Source organism: Gadus macrocephalus, chromosome 1, assembly GCF_031168955.1.
Source record: "Gadus macrocephalus chromosome 1, ASM3116895v1".
Lineage (NCBI taxonomy): Eukaryota > Metazoa > Chordata > Actinopteri > Gadiformes > Gadidae > Gadus > Gadus macrocephalus.
In genome coordinates, this window is record NC_082382.1 from 5503574 (window position 1) to 5521778 (window position 18205).

Here is an 18205-nt window from a genome sequence, read left to right on the forward strand (position 1 = left end):
TGCATAGACATGACATTTAATGTATACACTTCACCAATGCTTTACTTACAGATCGGTTGCAAGCAAACGTTTTGTGAGTCTCGCTACTGAGCCATCATCAATATCCCATAATCCACATGGTCATTGATCCATACAGTCTGAGCTGGGGCCATAGACGGCCTTCACAAAAATAGCAATGTCATCACAGTACAAATATCTTCATTCGTACAACTTCACCTTTTGACAGCTAAAGGTACTCTTCAGACAAAGCGGCTCGTAAGAGAGAAAAGCAAAACCCGGTCAAAGTGGAGGAGAGATGAGTTCCTGAACATGTTTCATATCCAGAGCTGCCCGGTCCCCTCAGCATAAGAACTATGCTGCGTGCAAAAGAAAACAACCGCTAGGAACAATATAATTATGATGTTCTCCTATAAAATGAGGGCTTTGGTCGTTTTGACCACCAATTCCCTTTGGCCATGCCATGAGTCAACAGGCTGTGGAAAAAAGAAATGCTCATTTCCCTTTCAAGGTCGGAAGGTCCTGGTTTGATTGGGTAGTTGCGCAAAATATAGGTATTTATTTTTTACATGATTAGTAGATTAATGCTTCATGCGTCCAAGAAATAGAGCAATTCATCGTATTTAAAAAATAAATTAACAATGTAAACATATCCAAAGGGACAGGTTTTTGTACTGCACACACATACAATCACACACACGCATGTGCGTGCACACACACGCGCACACACACACACACACCAAAGATTGCACTTTGAACTTATTGAACACCTCAATACATTTGCAAATCAGCTGCAAAGCAACTAGCACAGTCCCTCCCGGTGAAGAGGAGCAGACCGTAGCAGCCGTAAGCAGCACTTCCACAACATGCATTACAGCACTGAAACTAAACATCTTCAGAAACCTCAACACACCAGTCCACCATCTTGATTCACAAGTGTATCTCGCAATAATCAATAAAAAAAGGACATCTTTGGAGTCTTCTCAAAAGCATACAGACGCACTGCTGAATAATTATGTTTTTGTTTGGGTTGTTTTGTATCCATGTGGTTGATAATATAATAAAATGTCAAGTGTATGAGTCAACGACCGCTACAACTTTTGAGACATCAGCGCATGCCGAACATAAGACCAAGCGTACCATCACACACAGACCACTAAAAACACACACTCTCACACCATTAAAAACACATGCACTCACACACACACACACACACACTGAGAAGACAGAAATGGAATAATATTGTGACACGATGGGATCTACATTTAAAAAAAAAAAAAGTGTTCTCTGGGCATTAGATGAAGGAGGCATAGTTGACTATAGAACAGATCAGGTACTGTAGAGGGTGGGTGTTAAGAAATGATCTTTAAGTCTGCAGCTTGGTTGGAGATAGTTGTATTTTACCAATTAGTACAAAAAAAAATTACAAAAATTGTGGGGCCACAGAAATGTGAGTGTAAAACACTAGCTTACACTGCAGAATGGTTGAGTCTCACTGTATGTGAACACTGAGATTTGAGTTGTGAATGAAAGGGAAAATTCTGAGAACATGGGACTTCAGTTCGGACGTGAATTATTTCAATGAAGCCTCTGGTATTCTGTTGTTTTCTATCTAATGAAGCAAGACGTGGAAACATGGGGCAACATAGGTTCAACCCTAAACCTCATGAAACCACAACAATGGCCGCCATTTACAACGGTCTCCATGCAACAATGTTTTTAGGGGATAATATCCCTTACACTTAGTCATTACAAAGAAAAGTATCTTATGTATATATATATATATGAAAAAAAAATTAGGACCAAATTCAGCAAGAAGAGCTGCATGGTTTAGAAGCTACCAGTGAAACGAATCTGGCCAACTTGTTTATCCTAAAGGCACGGTAGACAACGAGAGACCCCTGTGTGTTAGTAAAGAGATAAAGGAGGGAGGGGGAGCCCTGTGAATGACCACCATGCTGCTCCTCATGGGAGACGACCACCCTTTGGATGTTCACAAAGCGCAGCAAATCCCTGCTCACTTAGAAAAAATAATAGTGTGTTATTTTTTTCTGATATCTAATATTTTTCTGAAGTCGCATTTTCGGATGTAATACTGCAATATATATCTATATCTATATGTCTCAATGCAGACGGGACGCACGACTGTGATAGAAACTTATGCACTGGGCTCATAAGAATGTGTTAATGCTCTCATATGCAAAGGTTTAATAGGAAAGGAGGGGGATGAAACAAATATATTTATGTCAAGAAAAAATAAACATGAAATATAAGCGGCGCGCTGAATCAATAAAACTGACTCAAACAAGCTCTGTCCTGCTACTGCGGAAAAAAACACAAAAACCCATGATACACCAGGGCTGGGGGAGCATCATTGCCTCTCCCCCCCCAAACCAGCCATCCTCTGATCCTTTGCTATCATCCAGTCAGTGAAAGTCGACTCCTGAAGCAACGTCGTCAGCATCATCACAATCATCCTCCTCATTGTCGACCTCACTATCAACCCCCCGACGACCAGCAACAATTATTTTCATCAACCTTGCTTCATCCTACGTTACACCCCCCCCCCCCCCCCCTGCAGGCGAGCGACCATACGAAGGGTGGTGGGGCAGAAGCAGAGGCCTCGGGGGTCGCCCAGGTGTAAAAAAGGAGGGTCACTGGGGTCGATCAGGTGGCTGGGTGGGCCCTCAGACCCTGCTGGTGGTGTGGCAGCGGTAGGAGGGGGACAGAGACTCAGACTCATCAGCACCCTCTGAACTCTGGCAGCAGCCGCCCTCCGACTGGGACTCTGGGGGAGGAGGAGAGGAGGGGAGGAGGGGAGAGGGAGGAGAGGAGAGGAGAGGAGAGGAGAGGAGAGGGAGGAGAGGAGAGGAGAGGAGAGGAGAGGAGAGGGGAGGAGAGGAGGGGAGAGGAGAGGGATGAGAGGAGAGGAGAGGAGAGGAGAGGAGAGGAGAGGAGAGGGGAGGAGAGGAGGGGAGAGGAGAGGGATGAGAGTAGAGGGGAGGAGAGGAGAGGAGGGAGGAGAGGAGAGGAAAGGAGAGGAGAGGGAGGAGAGGAGGGGAGAGGAGGGGAGAGGAGAGGGATGAGAGTAGAGGGGAGGAGAGGAGGGAGGAGGGGAGAGGATGGAGGAGAGGAGGTGAGGTGAGAGGAAGAGAGAGGATGTAAGATAAGTTATGAGGACATACAATTATATTAAGTTAAGTTAAGGCATGTTCACTTTTATTGGCAAGACACTTTTCAAGATCGTCTTAAAGACATTGTAAGCACAGGCCAGCGTATAGCAGAAAATCAACTCAAAATGAAGGATGATGGATGTTTGTATGCAGACATATCTTTGCACTAATACAACATATAATAAAACAAGCATCTATATACAGAAATGACGTTCCTCTCCCGCCTGTTCGACTCTGGATCCCGACCCAGTTCGTACATCATGTTAATCTTGGACCCAGCAGTCGTACTAAATTAGAACAGACTTTCTATGGGAAGACCTCACAAAGTCTGGGCCTTGTTCCCTGTTTCATTGCAGTTATTCCACCCAGAGAAATATATATGTGCGAGTGGTTGCTTTCGTAAGGGGGTGTTATTTCAGAAGGGGAAGTATACTTCTGCAGTGGCCACTTGACAGGGTGTTCATTTAAACATTTAAGACCACTTTTTCACAGTATACCAGTGTTGGACTGAGTTTCAATCCCTGCCATGATTGAAACTGATATTCAAAATAAAACAAAAGGCCTTATTAGCCCTGATTGGACCTCGTTGGTCCCTTGACTCAATCTGGAGTCCGCTCAGTGAGACCATTCAGGTATCTTCTGCTAGAGAGCGCCAGGCAGCCGGTGCTAGCAGGCAGGCGACGCTAGCAGGTGGTGCTGGGCTGTGTGACCGGTACCTGTGAGCTCCTCTGGCAGCAGCATGCTGGGCTGGTTGGGTCCCTCCAGGCTGGTGCCCAGCTGCAGGCGACGCATGTGGCGCACCACCGCCGTGGCGTTGAAGGCTTGCTGCGCAACCACAGAGACAATGTCATGAGGGAGGACTCTTAGTAGAAGGAGGAATAGGGATTTTCTTTTCAGCCACTGCCTTTGAAGTCTGCGTGGTGCTCGCCTGGAGCACCACGCAGATCTCACTCGTCTTTGTGTTACACTCCATTGTTATGCTTACTGTTGAGCAAGAGGGCGGCTAGATAGTGAAGTGAAAATATGTTGTTTGTGATGTGTGTGTGTGTAGAGCGATAGAGTGTTTTTACTTTCTAACTTTTGAATGTTGTACACCGAGCTATGATCCAGCCCTGTTGTAATGTGATGTACTGTACATGTCTCCATGAGGTTCTGTTATTGTGTGCGTCATGGGAATCCCACTCGGTTCCTTGTATCGTATTGTTGGTTCTCCAAGTGTTTCCATTTCTTTATTTCCTAATGTGAATCAAATGTCGTCTAGCTGCCCCCTACAGCCAAACGGCTCTTCTATTGTTTGACTTGTGGTCCAAAACTATATCAGGAAAGACTGAAATGAAAGAGTGAATCCATTCCACATGGAGTGAGAGTAGCACTGCTGGTATGTCGCCTCACCCTCCACTTGCTCTTGGCGAAGTTCTTTTTGATCTGCGCGCTGACGGACTCATGGATGTTCTTGTCCAGGGCCGTGTCGCCTGCAATCCTTCACAACACAGAGCAGACACAACAGAGTCAAACTAATATCAATCCCTTGCCTGGTGCCTGGTTTGTGTTAGTGTTCGTGTGAAAGAAGCTGGGCTCAACGTATTGTTTTGGTCTGTCTTTGTGTATGTGTGTGTGTGTGTGTGTGTGTGTGTGTGTGTGTGTGTGTGTGTGTGTGTGTGTGTGTGTGTGTGTGTGCAGACGCGTGTGTCTGTGTGTTTGGTGCGGTGTGATGATTTGGGAGTGTGTGTGCCTGTTTGGGTCTGGGTTAAGGTCTATGTGTGTGCGTGTTTGGGACTGTGTGTGTGTGCGTGGGTGTGCTCTACCATGGGTGCTGCAGGGCCTGTTCACAGGTGTAGCGTGTCTTTGGGTCTTTCTCCATCAGGTGAACTATGAAGTCTTTGGCTGTTGAGACAGGAAACAGGAAACCAATTATCCATGGGCATCTGCTGTCATTTAGCCCACACCCATGATAAAATAAAACATTATGTCGAGCCTTTGTGTCTGTAAAGATTAGTAACAGCCAAGCAGCTGAACCAAGAAGAGCTTGGTCCAATTCAGTGTTTTCTTAGTGCATTCTGTTACCGTTAAAAATTATAGATATAAATATATATATAAAAAGAACAAAGTCCCTGTGCACAGCCTTTAGATTCTCGGGTGCTGGTGATGTGCAGTCAACAATAGTATATCAAGTCAAAGAAGTGTAACATCACCGCACACTGGCATAAGCTGATAAGCTGATCTATTATGTGACCGACGTGTTTCTCTGTTGCTTCGTCAGGTTCATATATATATATAGATACATACATATATCTATATATAAATAGATACATGTAGGCTTTAGTAGCCTCCATAATAGCCTATTGCTACTTCGACTGACCGAATGACATGAATCTGTAGTGATCACATTCTCCCCCTACCGGATTCTGAGATATCGTCCCAGTACGGAGAGTCAAACTCATACTCTGCCTTGAGGATCTGCTCAAAGAGTTTAGAGTCGTTCTCATCGTAGAAGGGAGGGTAGCCACACAACCTGGGACAGCGGAGGAAAGGAGGTTATTCATTCAGCTATGAGGAGGCCCAGCCCCAACACCTCCTCCCTGACAGCATTGTTGACAGACAGGAGGACCGAGGTGGGACAGAGAGTCATTAACTTACAGTATGTAGGCGATGACTCCGATAGACCAGCAGTCCACTGCCTTGCTATACGGTTTCTGTGCCAGGACTTCGGGAGCTGAGGAATATAAAGGGTAGTGGTGAATGCGCTGATTCACAAGTTAAATATGCAGCATAAAAAACACACGCAATCAGCAGAATGTGAGCACTGCGTACCGACGTATCCCGGCGTTCCGCAGGCCGTGGACATGACGCTGCCAGAGGCCTCGATCTTGGACAGGCCGAAGTCACTTATCATGATCTTGGAGTCCTCGTCCATGCTGTAGTACAACAGGTTCTCCGGCTGTTGGAAACCATGGAAACAAAACCAAAGGTCTTCAATCCCCGACCCCAAAACGACAACACAAACCAGAGGCCTTCAGCCCCACAACGACAACACAAACCAGAGGCCTTCAGCCCCACAACGACAACACAAACCAGAGGCCTTCAGCCCCACAACGACAACACAAACCAGAGGCCTTCAGCCCCACAACGACAACACAAACCAGAGGCCTTCAACCCCACAACGACAACACAAACCAGAGGCCTTCAGCCCCACAACGACAACACAAACCAGAGGCCTTCAGCCCCACAACGACAACACAAACCAGAGGCCTTCAGCCCCACAACGACAACACAAACCAGAGGCCTTCAGCCCCACAACGACAACACAAACCAGAGGCCTTCAGCCCCACAACAACAACACAAACCAGAGGCCTCAGCCCCACAACGACAACACAAACCAGAGGCCTTCAGCCCCACAACGACAACACAAACCAGAGGCCTTCAGCCCCACAACGACAACACAAACCAGAGGCCTTCAGCCCCACAACGACAACACAAACCAGAGGCCTCAGCCCCACAACGACAACACAAACCAGAGGCCTTCAGCCCCACAACGACAACACAAACCAGAGGCCTTCAGCCCCACAACGACAACACAAACCAGAGGCCTCAGCCCCACAACGACAACACAAACCAGAGGCCTTCAGCCCCACAACAACAACACAAACCAGAGGCCTTCAGCCCCACAACGACAACACAAACCAGAGGCCTTCAGCCCCACAACGACAACACAAACCAGAGGCCTTCAGCCCCACAACAACAACACAAACCAGAGGCCTTCAGCCCCACAACGACAACACAAACCAGAGGCCTTCAGCCCCACAACGACAACACAAACCAGAGGCCTTCAGCCCCACAACGACAACACAAACCAGAGGCCTTCAGCCCCACAACGACAACACAAACCAGAGGCCTTCAGCCCCACAACGACAACACAAACCAGAGGCCTTCAGCCCCACAACGACAACACAAACCAGAGGCCTTCAGCCCCACAACGACAACACAAACCAGAGGCCTTCAGCCCCACAACGACAACACAAACCAGAGGCCTTCAGCCCCACAACGACAACACAAACCAGAGGCCTTCAGCCCCACAACGACAACACAAACCAGAGGCTTCAGCCCCACAACGACAACACAAACCAGAGGCCTTCAACCCCACAACGACAACACAAACCAGAGGCTTCAGCCCCACAACGACAACACAAACCAGAGGCCTTCAACCCCACAACGACAACACAAACCAGAGGCCTTCAGCCCCACAACGACAACACAAACCAGAGGCCTTCAGCCCCACAACGACAACACAAACCAGAGGCCTTCAGCCCCACAACGACAACACAAACCAGAGGCCTTCAGCCCCACAACGACAACACAAACCAGAGGCTTCAGCCCCACAACGACAACACAAACCAGAGGCCTTCAACCCCACAACGACAACACAAACCAGAGGCCTTCAGCCCCACAACGACAACACAAACCAGAGGCCTTCAGCCCCACAACGACAACACAAACCAGAGGCTTCAGCCCCACAACGACAACACAAACCAGAGGCCTTCAACCCCACAACGACAACACAAACCAGAGGCCTTCAGCCCCACAACGACAACACAAACCAGAGGCATCAGCCCCACAACGACAACACAAACCAGAGGCCTTCAGCCCCACAACTACAACACAAACCAGAGGCCTTCAGCCCCCGGCCCCACAACGACAACACATCTCAACGTGACTGCTGTCGTCTCGATGGGGTCAAACACTCCTTGATAAGAGCCGTTGTAAGCGTCACACCGTAGAAGGGGAGGCTTGTCTTTCCGCCCATGGGTCTACTTTCACTGTGGTCCGATGTCCAGGTCATCGAAGGTCTGATTATTTGTACTAATAACCGTGTATGTTGTAGCGACAATTCAAACATAGTGAATCAATGGCGATTGATCTGACCTTACCGTCTCCTAACATCGTAATTGGGACGGGAGCATGTTGATATCTACAATTATTTCTTCACGGGATTCAGCAGCAAAGTCAATCAACCAATCATTACATCAGAAGTGGAGTATGAATGAACATTTTCAATGCTTTACTGTGCAAATGTTTACTACGTAGGAAGTAAACATTACCTACGTTGTCATTGGCTTAGTAAAATATGCAGATGTTTTAATAGGCCACCAGCCATAAAGTAGTCCTGTGATGACTGGGACTCCAGAGCTCACCTTGAGCCATAAAGCAGTCCTGTGATGACTGGGACTCCAGAGCTCACCTTGAGCCATAAAGCAGTCCTGTGATGACTGGGACTCCAGAGCTCACCTTGAGCCATAAGGCAGTCCTGTGATGAGTGGGACTCCAGAGCTCACCTTGAGGTCCCGGTGGACAATGCCCATGTCATGGAGGTATTTCACAGCATCCAGGATCTGTTGGATGAGTTTGCTGGCGTCCTTCTCAGTGTAGAAGCCCTTCTCTATGATGCGGTCGAACAGCTCCCCGCCAGAAACCCTGCATCAGAGACCTCTCAGTTGGTAACTGATTCCATTGAAACGCTAGACAGAGGGCCTCACCAGTGTTTTGATGTCTCAATAGCATGCAGGTATTGTTGAGAGAGAGGCCTTACTACACTTCACTGATTACATATCTGAATCAACTGTAATGTTATTTAGTCTTAGTATTTGAGCATCTGCACCTCATTTCACTACTCAACATATTGTTGTCACTTCATTGTATTATATTTATTGACCACTAGGTGGAGGCCGCTAAACGTGTTTCAACAGCATCCATTTAAAGGAGATGGAACCATGAACCAGAACACACTATATAATATCATGAGTCACACACACACACGCGCACACACGGGTAGGCCTAATGAGATCAGGGAATACATGATGAAAGGAGAACTGAAAAAAGGTTTAAAAATAGAAAGGGGGGAAGAGATGACAGAGGAGAATAGGTTTGGTTCCCATGACTTAGCTTTAGCTGTGTAGTTAAGATGAACACCAATGTTATTTATCATGTAAAATTATTGCGCACCGTATTGGTCAACCTTCTTATTGCCATTTTTGAGGCTTCCACTTTCAAGACACCATATTTTATCCAGCTGAGAAGGCTCTTATCAAATTGTTACATTCTGTATTACTTAGAGTTAGATGTGCGGTAAACCGGATGTGAGAATATTTTGATCCAATGTACATTGACATTCTCTCTCTCTCTCTCTCCCTAGTCTCTTATCTGAGGGGGAAATGCTTACAGGCAAATGGTGTGAGGGAACTCCCTAATGGTTGTAATTGAGTGTGAATGGAAACGTGTGTGTGTGAAGTGCAATAATTAGGCGTGACACACCACAAACAAGGAGCTTCAAACACACACATCACAAAAGCCCGTCAGGTGCGCTTGGCCCACGGACCCACGTTCATACTCACAGCTGCATGACCAGGTAGAGGTGGGATTTACTCTCAAAGATGTCTTCCAGAGATACGATGTTGGCATGTTTGAGTCTGTGAGTGGGAAGACGAAGATGGAGATAAATATAGAGAGGAAGGTTTCACAGTAGTTACAGTATTGATCACTGTGAGAGTGGTGTCCTCACACTGAATCCATAGGAACAATGAGAAAAAGGGAATATAATTCTTCCTCCAAAGTAAGTACTAGCATGTGTTGTTTGAGCGTAAGCTAAACCACCCTCCCCGCTACCTGACCAGGCACAGCCCACCCGAGAGTCACGGCCTGTAAAAGTGCCCCTGCCTCCTTGCAGAAAACAGGGCCCAAATACTTTTTGCCGTGGCGATGGCGAGAAGCAGATGAGTCATCTGGAAGCGCAAAGTTAGTGAACTTACAACATGCAGTTATCTCACAGTGTGGGACAGACTGTCTGCTAAACAAGACATTCTGACAGACTGTCTGTTAAACAAGACATTCTGACAGACTGGCTGCTGCTTCAGACATTCTGACAGACTGTCTGCTGCACCAGACATTCTGAAAGACTCTGACACAGACACACACAAACACACAATTACTGTAGAAATATCGACAAGCATTCAACAAAGTCCAATAGTGTGCCAGCCTGTGCATCACTTGGATCACAGACTGTGGCTGCAGAAGAACAGCAGCTCCATGCTACCCCCTTGTGGCTGCAGGAGGGATGTCTACCACAGAGTGGCGTGACAGGAGGTTTCAATGCATTCCTTCTACACACATTTGGATCCTGGCATATAGACATCCAATTTTGTACTTCCGTATGGATTAACAAGCTATCACACGTATTGAATGACATGGCTGAATCAAATAAAAGGCCTCACTGTAAGACATGAGAAATGATTTTTGAGATCTTTTTTTTTGAGGTACTCGACAGGACACAGAACAACATTCTGCACTCAACAGCCATACAATAGAAAGCGGCAAACAGCGGCTAACCCGTTTGCAATGAAAATCGGACCAACCCATTGATCAGAGAATATAGCATTTCTCCCGCTGTATTGTGAGACGCCCACAGCCCAGCTGTGTGGGCAAACACCTTGGACACCTCGTGTGTGTGTGTGTCTGTGGGGTTTTAAACTGCAAGCAAGGCCTTCACTGTACTGGAGCATTGAGTCACTCTCTCCTCATGTCAAATTATAACAGTGACTCATTCATTATATATCTTTGCTTATCCATGCACCTCTATTTAACCTGGTAGGCTCATAGATGTCCGTTTCCACCACCACCTGTTTCCAATGGGCACTCTTAACCTGGAGGACTCCCCTTAAAGGAAGCCTACACAAACCGGGCTTGAACCAACAACCTTCTACGGCCTGAACCCAGTATCCAGCATGGAAGGGGATTAACAGTGTGGCGTAACGACGGAAGGGGGACCTTCATCCATCTTCATCAATGTCTTTGTTCATCTGAAGAGATACTTCTCTGATTGGATTAAATGATTAACTGATTGAAACGGTCAGGTGAGGGGCGTGCTCAAAAACCGTTGTGCAAGCTGTGCAGACTTGCTTACCCGCACGCACACGCGCACACACACACACACACACACACACACACACACACACACACACACACACACACACACACACACACACACACACACACACACACACACATGCACATACACACACACACACACACACAAAACGTTCTGAATAATGTATGCATTCATGTGTGCAATGTGTGTAAACATCTTGCTTGTCTGATCTTGCACATGACAATGGGCAGGTCCTCTAGGCGGCTGTGAGGCGCGTAGGTCTGGCAGGATGATTTAACCATACAGCCCTTCAATGTTATCTGTATTGATGGCTGCTGCCAAACAGCATGCAGATACCATTTCATCACCCTTGTGTATGACTCCATGGTCTGGCTCTACCTCTTTATCTGGGGGGGGGGGGGGGATTCGGACCATCGGATGAGCTGATGTAAGCTAACTTAGCTCAATTGCTCCTGTAATTTGATAATATTCAAATTGTCCCCCCATGGAGATAGACATGTCCTTGCTTCACACAGTGAAGGAATGAACAATGATGATTGATGATCAGGATGTTGTCCCCGCAGAGATACCGAGCGAACCTCTCGAGACTATACCCTGTTATAACAATCCTCAGGCCACATTTCTTTCAGTTCAACACAGTTTTGCAACCCAAAAAATTGCTCGCACCCCCGCACCCACATCTCCCATTCCACAGACCTCACCTAAGGATGGCTGCATATCGGCAATGGATGTGAGCCTCACGTAACCCAGGCAACAAGGAATCTATAAATAGCTTTAGGACCCAACGTAGTTCAGTCATTTCCGCACTGGCTCTGTAATTCCTCCACTTCTACGGAGAAGGCTTTTCAAACCGCTCCACAATTACTGGGGAACAAGGTCAGTTGGGATTGTCTCAGAAACTATGCCATGTATCGATAAATCCCCATTACTTGTGGCGTTAACCCATATTCGTCAGTAGCCGTTCATCAATCACTGTAGGTCAATCGCTGTGCGTTGATAGGTGTTTGTTATAGCTGTTCATTTAAAGCCTTGCTTGCTGGACAAGAGTACACCACCAGGTGTAGAGTCTGCAACCCACTTTCATGGAACCTGGAAGTGGCCTTGGATGAAAGTCTGCTATCTGTTAATGTGAATGTAAACATGATGTAGATGGAAAGCCCCTCACTTATGCAGGACGGCAATCTCGTTCTCGATGCTGTTTTCCTTGCCCTCCAGGGCTTTCTTAGGGATGCACTTGATGGCCACCAGCTTCTGGGTCCTCTTCTCCTCGGCCAGGACCACCTCGGAGAAAGCTCCCCTGAAACACAAACAACAGACAAGCCCCGTCAGACCCTCTATCTGTGTTTACACCCGGCTCTCAATCTCTTCAGGACCCTCTTCCCTCTCCCCCTCTCGCCTGACCCAAGCTTTAGGTTAACTGTTTTGATGATGGATGCCTCGATTAGCTAAGCCCTAGATCCAATAAATCATGATTAAGTGGCTGTGGACCGGATGCTAAATGACATGGATCTCTTGTCGTTGAGTGACATTGCTCCGTACATTCAAAAGCTTGGTTTAGTAGGATGACTGCCTCCTTTAATTTTCAGTCTTCATTTTAAGTCTTCATTATACAGTCTTGGTTATAATAGTTGAGTATAAATAATTCACATGGTGAGATCAACGTTGTATTTCATGGGACCGTGTGACGTGGGTGTGGTCACCTTTAAGCTCAACAAGAGAATGTATTTTCATCATAATAAATTCATAGCCCAGCACTTTAAGCATTTGCCAAAAAATATGCCAGATGGCCACACTGTGCAAATCTCATCCATGGGTGGATGCACGCATAGCCGTGTTTATTCTCCGTGGCTCTTCTCTTCTCCTTCACAGTTACACATCAACAGCCATCATGGGCAGAACAACCTAGGTTGAGCTGTGTTGTCATTAAGCAGAGCTTTTTAAGCATTTTCCCATGACCTCCAATGAAAACCACATATTTCCTCCAGCCACAACATGTTGTTGGCCAGGGTCCAGCAGTTCTGGCAGCCCTGAAAGCCTGAAGGACCCTGCATCACACACACTCTGGAGGGACGTCCTCCAAAACCTTACAGTTTGAACTTCAGATTATAACCCATCACAAAACACACTGAGGAGGACCTGTGTTAATATGTTTGCAGACAAGCTGCATACATAAGATATCGAAATATATGTAAGGGATAATGCCCGACGAGGTGTCCATTATCAGGAATTAATGGACGACGTGGAGGCGTGAACCGTCCGACGCGAAGCGGAGGACGGTTGCCTCCGCGAAGACAGAAAGAAATTGAAATTGTTGAATAAAAGCTAAAAGTGTGATCAGAACCTTCAATGGAGATGCAGGGAATGCAGAGGTGTGTATGAGGGGAAGTTTGGTAAACAATGTTGTTTGACTGCTGTGGTTCCCCCACATATTTTGCAATCTAACTGCCTGTTTCTCTGTCTGCATGTACACATGAGAGACTGGATACTCACTGACTTTACGGAACCTTTGTGTATTATAGTTTGTCTGGGTGTCATTTCCCAGAAAGTACGGGAACAAGCAGAACAAAACAAGGGCATGGGGGGAGAGGAGAGGAATAATTGTTATATAGTTTAGCATGTCACCGAAAGTTAAACTGAACAGATCGTACAGTAGCCTACGCTGCCCTGACGACAACCAGCAGAGGAGAAGGTGGATGGGGGGATTATACAACCATAAATTATAAAGAGAAATGGATGACTGCTTGTCTGCTTTCAAACAAACAGGAACCAAGGTCTAGTGTTGTTATTGTGGGAAAGAAAAGGGACATTCTGACTTTGGGAAGAATTCCAGCTGTGAAGGACGCTGTCAGGAGTTCAAATTCCTGTGTAGTACATAGTGGACATTCCCCCCCCCCACCCCCCCAACCCCCACCCCCACTTAAAGGCCAGGAGCTCAGAGACGTAAGGGCTAGTTCCTTACTAAACCATGCATGGGTGCACTGGAAAACCCTTCATTAAACATGTTTGCTTGGATTTGAATGAGTTTCAATATTCATTATATTAACCTAAACCATAGCAGAATTACGATGCATTGTTGTGGAATCCATAACCTAAATTTCCACTTAAACCACAATTTAGTAGTTAGCTAAGGGCTATTGGCAATTCTTAACGTTTTTAAAGGCTATCACAAAGCATGATTACAAACAGATCACGTGTATGTCATTAGTGTTTAATATTCTTACATCAAGAGCATATTTTTCGATATTGGCCATCACTCATAAATAGTCATCAATAATAATAATAATAATAATAATAATAATATAATCAATGATGCTGTGTATTAACGATCATATTTGTTTGGGTTTGGCAGACATTCCTGTGAAATTGGAAAAGCCTAAGCCTAAACCAACCGCAATCCATAACTCCAAAACTAGTGTTGAGGGCTACCAAAGACTAGGGAGAATATCTCCATCAACAAACTCTGAGAGTGACATATTCTAGTCAGGAGATTGGCCGCTATATTCATTATTACCCTTGTTTAGCAAGGCAAAGAGTCCAATGCTCACAGTAACACAGGTTCTGACAGTAGGGGACGAGGGTGGAGAGAATAGACAGTAGAGAGAGAGAAAAAGACAAGACTTGAGTTCAATTACTTCCAGAGACCAACGTGAAGGCAGAACCCACCAGTGTTGATAAGACAAATGCATGCAAACTCCTCTGGTGTCCCAGGAAGCAGCCACAGCTACCATCTCAGCCATACACGACTCATGAGTGGTATCAGCCAATGAAAACATTGAATCAATCGTGTGTATTCTGGCTCTAACAAAAGTGTTCATAAAATACAACTCAACAACAAGCAGGAATAACAATGTGTCCACAAGGGGCTAATGAAAAAGGCTGGTGGTTGTATTATGAATATTTGATAGTGGAAAGTATAGACGTCTGAGGAAATTCTGTGTAAACGTACATTATGCATGGCCTGCCAAATCAACATCAGTGTTTACAGAGTGGGATATCCGCTCTATTGGCACCAGGGGATACCCCACCAGGAAGAGCCCACTAAGTGTCCTGAAGCACTGCCCATCAGCCGCTAAGTCTTCAATAAAGACACACTTACTGCCGGTGTCCGAACAGTGGGGGCCTCCCCGCATAGATCTACAAGCACAATGCACACCATCTCCAGTGTAGACGGGCAAAGATGCTTAAGTGATTAAGTGAGACTTAAACAATGTCAACATTGACCCGACCCGGGTTGCGTTGACGGAAAGGGCGGTATGGTAGAAGCGATCTGAATAAGATCGCTTCTGTCCAAACAGCACAGTAGGACATGTTGCCAGGGATTCGTTGGTCAACAGTTTGTTTGTTTACGTTCGTCCTAAAAGGGATCCATCGACGCTCGGTCAGCATAGCAATAAAAGCCAAGTTTAACTCTACAGGCTCACAACTCCAGACCACCAGCCCTCCCGTATTCTCCTCAGAGAGAGCCGGCTAATATCGTACTGTGTCTCTTAGGCCTCGTCTGTCTCACTTCATTGTAAACCGGGAGGGCTCACACGTTGCCTTTCCAGTGACCGATCTCTCATCAATGCCAGAAAACAGCCAGTCATCTTGTTATCAACACAAGCTCCATAAATACGGTTTTATTATCTTATATCAATGGTATACAAATGTGTTGAGTTGATCACCAAACCCCCTAGGGTTTCATGGTGCACATGTCACACGTCTACCTTCTTTCCTAACGAAGGCCTCCACGTGTGGAACGGCACAAAAAGGCTCCTTCATTGGAGCCGACCCCGCTGAAGGTAAGATATTTAAAATAGTTACACGCACGCTGCTTGGTTTCTGTCGCCACCAGCTACCCTTTCATGTGCCACGGTGCCCCACGGTGACTCGCGCCGCAGCTATCAAAGGGATTCAGAAACAAAGGAACGCAGCACCACGCGACACACGCCGGGAGACACGTGCTCGCTCACAACTCCACCAACAACACGCCGTGTACACCGGGATCCCCGGCCAGGACCAGGCTGCCTCTGCTTAATGTCATGATCAGTCAAAGAGCTCTAACGGTCAAGAGTTGTACAAAAAGGATGACAGTTACGGATTAAACATCTGCTCCAAGCCCTTTATTTGCTATGAGCAGCAAGTGATCAACGCACGCATCTAGCTGATAGGGTGAAAGGGGTAAAATAAAAGTTAGATCACTACATGCCCTCTTATAAGGGGAATGTTTTTGAACATTTGCATCCCGTAGCTTCATGCCATGTTCCATAAAAGTACAAAATCCTTGGATTCATGATAACTTTTGCCCTAATCCCAGCTGGGAAATGTGGTCAAGAAGGTATGACCAATGATAATGTTGTTCACTTTGAAAGGTCTGGGTGACTTAGGAGACAGCCATCTGGCCTAATCAGGAGTCCCACTGTGACCCTGGCCACAAAGACGGAAACAAACATTCTCTCTGTGGGTTATTAAAACCAAAACCACCTGCCAAACCAAAAGAAACACGAGCTGACATGAAATCAAAAAGGTAACACAGAAACGTTATAATGTCTCTCCAGACATTTTAACTCAAGGTATGTGCATGTGATCCACAGTTTCTTATCATACTCAATGACGTGAGTCTCTTTGACTTCACTAGTATAAAGCATCTTTATTTCTAATTATACATCTTATGATTAATTATAACTAACTGTTAAATATTAACCTCTAAAAATGGTGAGGTTAGGGGCCATAATAGAACGAATGGTTCTTAATCTGGATCTATTTGGACCAGGTGTCCCTCTTTGCAAGCAATTCAATGTGTTTCAACTCCTGAGTCTGTGCATAACGCAGGTTCATTTGTCTTTCTGTTGGTCTAATATTAGGAACAGCCAACCATGCACATCTCCCCAACCTCAGAATATGCTTGCACTGTACTTTCTGCAGGTGTTTGGAAGAAACACTTGCAGAAAGTAGTGAGTGACAGGCCATTGTAATTGTTGTCCTGATTTAGTACCTATGCCAAAGTGAAACGAGAAAGTTGTTACGGTTTGAACCTGGGTTCTCCCTCGCAAACAAGTCTGTTGGTGTTCAAGACGTTCTCATGTGATATTTCATCCCTGGTGTCTCTACTCGCTATACATTTCCCATCTCCCATCTTGACATGATGAAAGATGGGCCTGCCAGAGGAAAAACAAATGTGGAGAACTCTGAAGGCCTATAAAAAAAGAGAGAGGAGCAGAATCAAAGTAGTGCATCTTGTACATTGTTCATGTCACAGTCAGAGGGTGTTCAAGATCACAATATAATGGTTAAACATACACATTACGTCACATTGCTTTGGAATAGGCCTGCACCATAAATCGTTATAAAATCGCGATCTCGATTCTCCCCTGTGTGGATTTAAGTTTTAAATTACTTCTTTTTATTTGTATTATTATTTTATTTTTTTGAAGACTTCATTTACAGGTGTGTGGAGTTGGTTCAGTCGTTATAAAAGCCCAGCAATTAAAGACAATGTGCTGCTATATGTACAAAATAAATAAATCCGTTTTTGATACTGTACTCTAATCAGTTATAAAGGGCCATATGAACGCAACGTGCTAGAGGTGCCACAAAACTATGTTTGGTACTGCCATTTTCTTTTTTGTCATGGTTCATGTGTGCAATAAAAATTACATTTCGTGAGAAAAAAATCGTGACAGAGAATCGTCAATATCAATTCTATGCTAAAAAAAACCGTGATTCAAAATTTTCCCTGAATCGTGCAGGCCTACTTTGGAAGCATTCCTTCTGGACTAAAATAAGGTCTTTGACAGTCAGTCAATTTAATAAAACTGAGAATATCAGATACCCAAGCAACACATTTGATTTGGCCAGGCCTCAGTCCTTTGGCCAGGCGCCTCAGAAGAGCGAACAGAAAAGCTTTTGCCCACCAGTTCGGCCCAATTGCCAATGACGAGGCCCTGACAACCGTCGAAACATTAGAACGCCTCAGATCTCTACGATTTCAGATAAAACTGCTGTTTGAAAGTCCTCAAGGGTAACATTGTTGTCGGGTGTTGAAGGATGTGGCACAAAAAAGTATAAGTAATGTGTTATGCTTTGCATACAATGGGATGTATTGAGGATGGGGAATGTG

The 18205-nt window shown here is 45.8% G+C and overlaps 1 protein-coding gene across 2 annotated transcripts in view; it reads right to left on the reverse strand.

The window, feature by feature from the left end:
• Positions 1-18205, reverse strand: part of camk1b (calcium/calmodulin-dependent protein kinase Ib) — a 34526-nt gene continuing 16321 nt past the window's right edge. For both annotated transcript variants that reach the window (XM_060063955.1, XM_060063954.1), the window contains exons 3-12: positions 12272-12403; positions 9557-9631; positions 8501-8639; positions 5982-6108; positions 5808-5883; positions 5570-5682; positions 4976-5054; positions 4563-4650; positions 3887-3995; positions 1-2785 (exon numbers count right to left, since the gene is read on the reverse strand). In XM_060063955.1, coding sequence (XP_059919938.1) covers positions 2685-2785; positions 3887-3995; positions 4563-4650; positions 4976-5054; positions 5570-5682; positions 5808-5883; positions 5982-6108; positions 8501-8639; positions 9557-9631; positions 12272-12403 — 1039 coding nt within the window. In that variant the 3' untranslated portion in view covers positions 1-2684. The remainder of the gene's footprint in view (positions 2786-3886; positions 3996-4562; positions 4651-4975; positions 5055-5569; positions 5683-5807; positions 5884-5981; positions 6109-8500; positions 8640-9556; positions 9632-12271; positions 12404-18205) is intronic.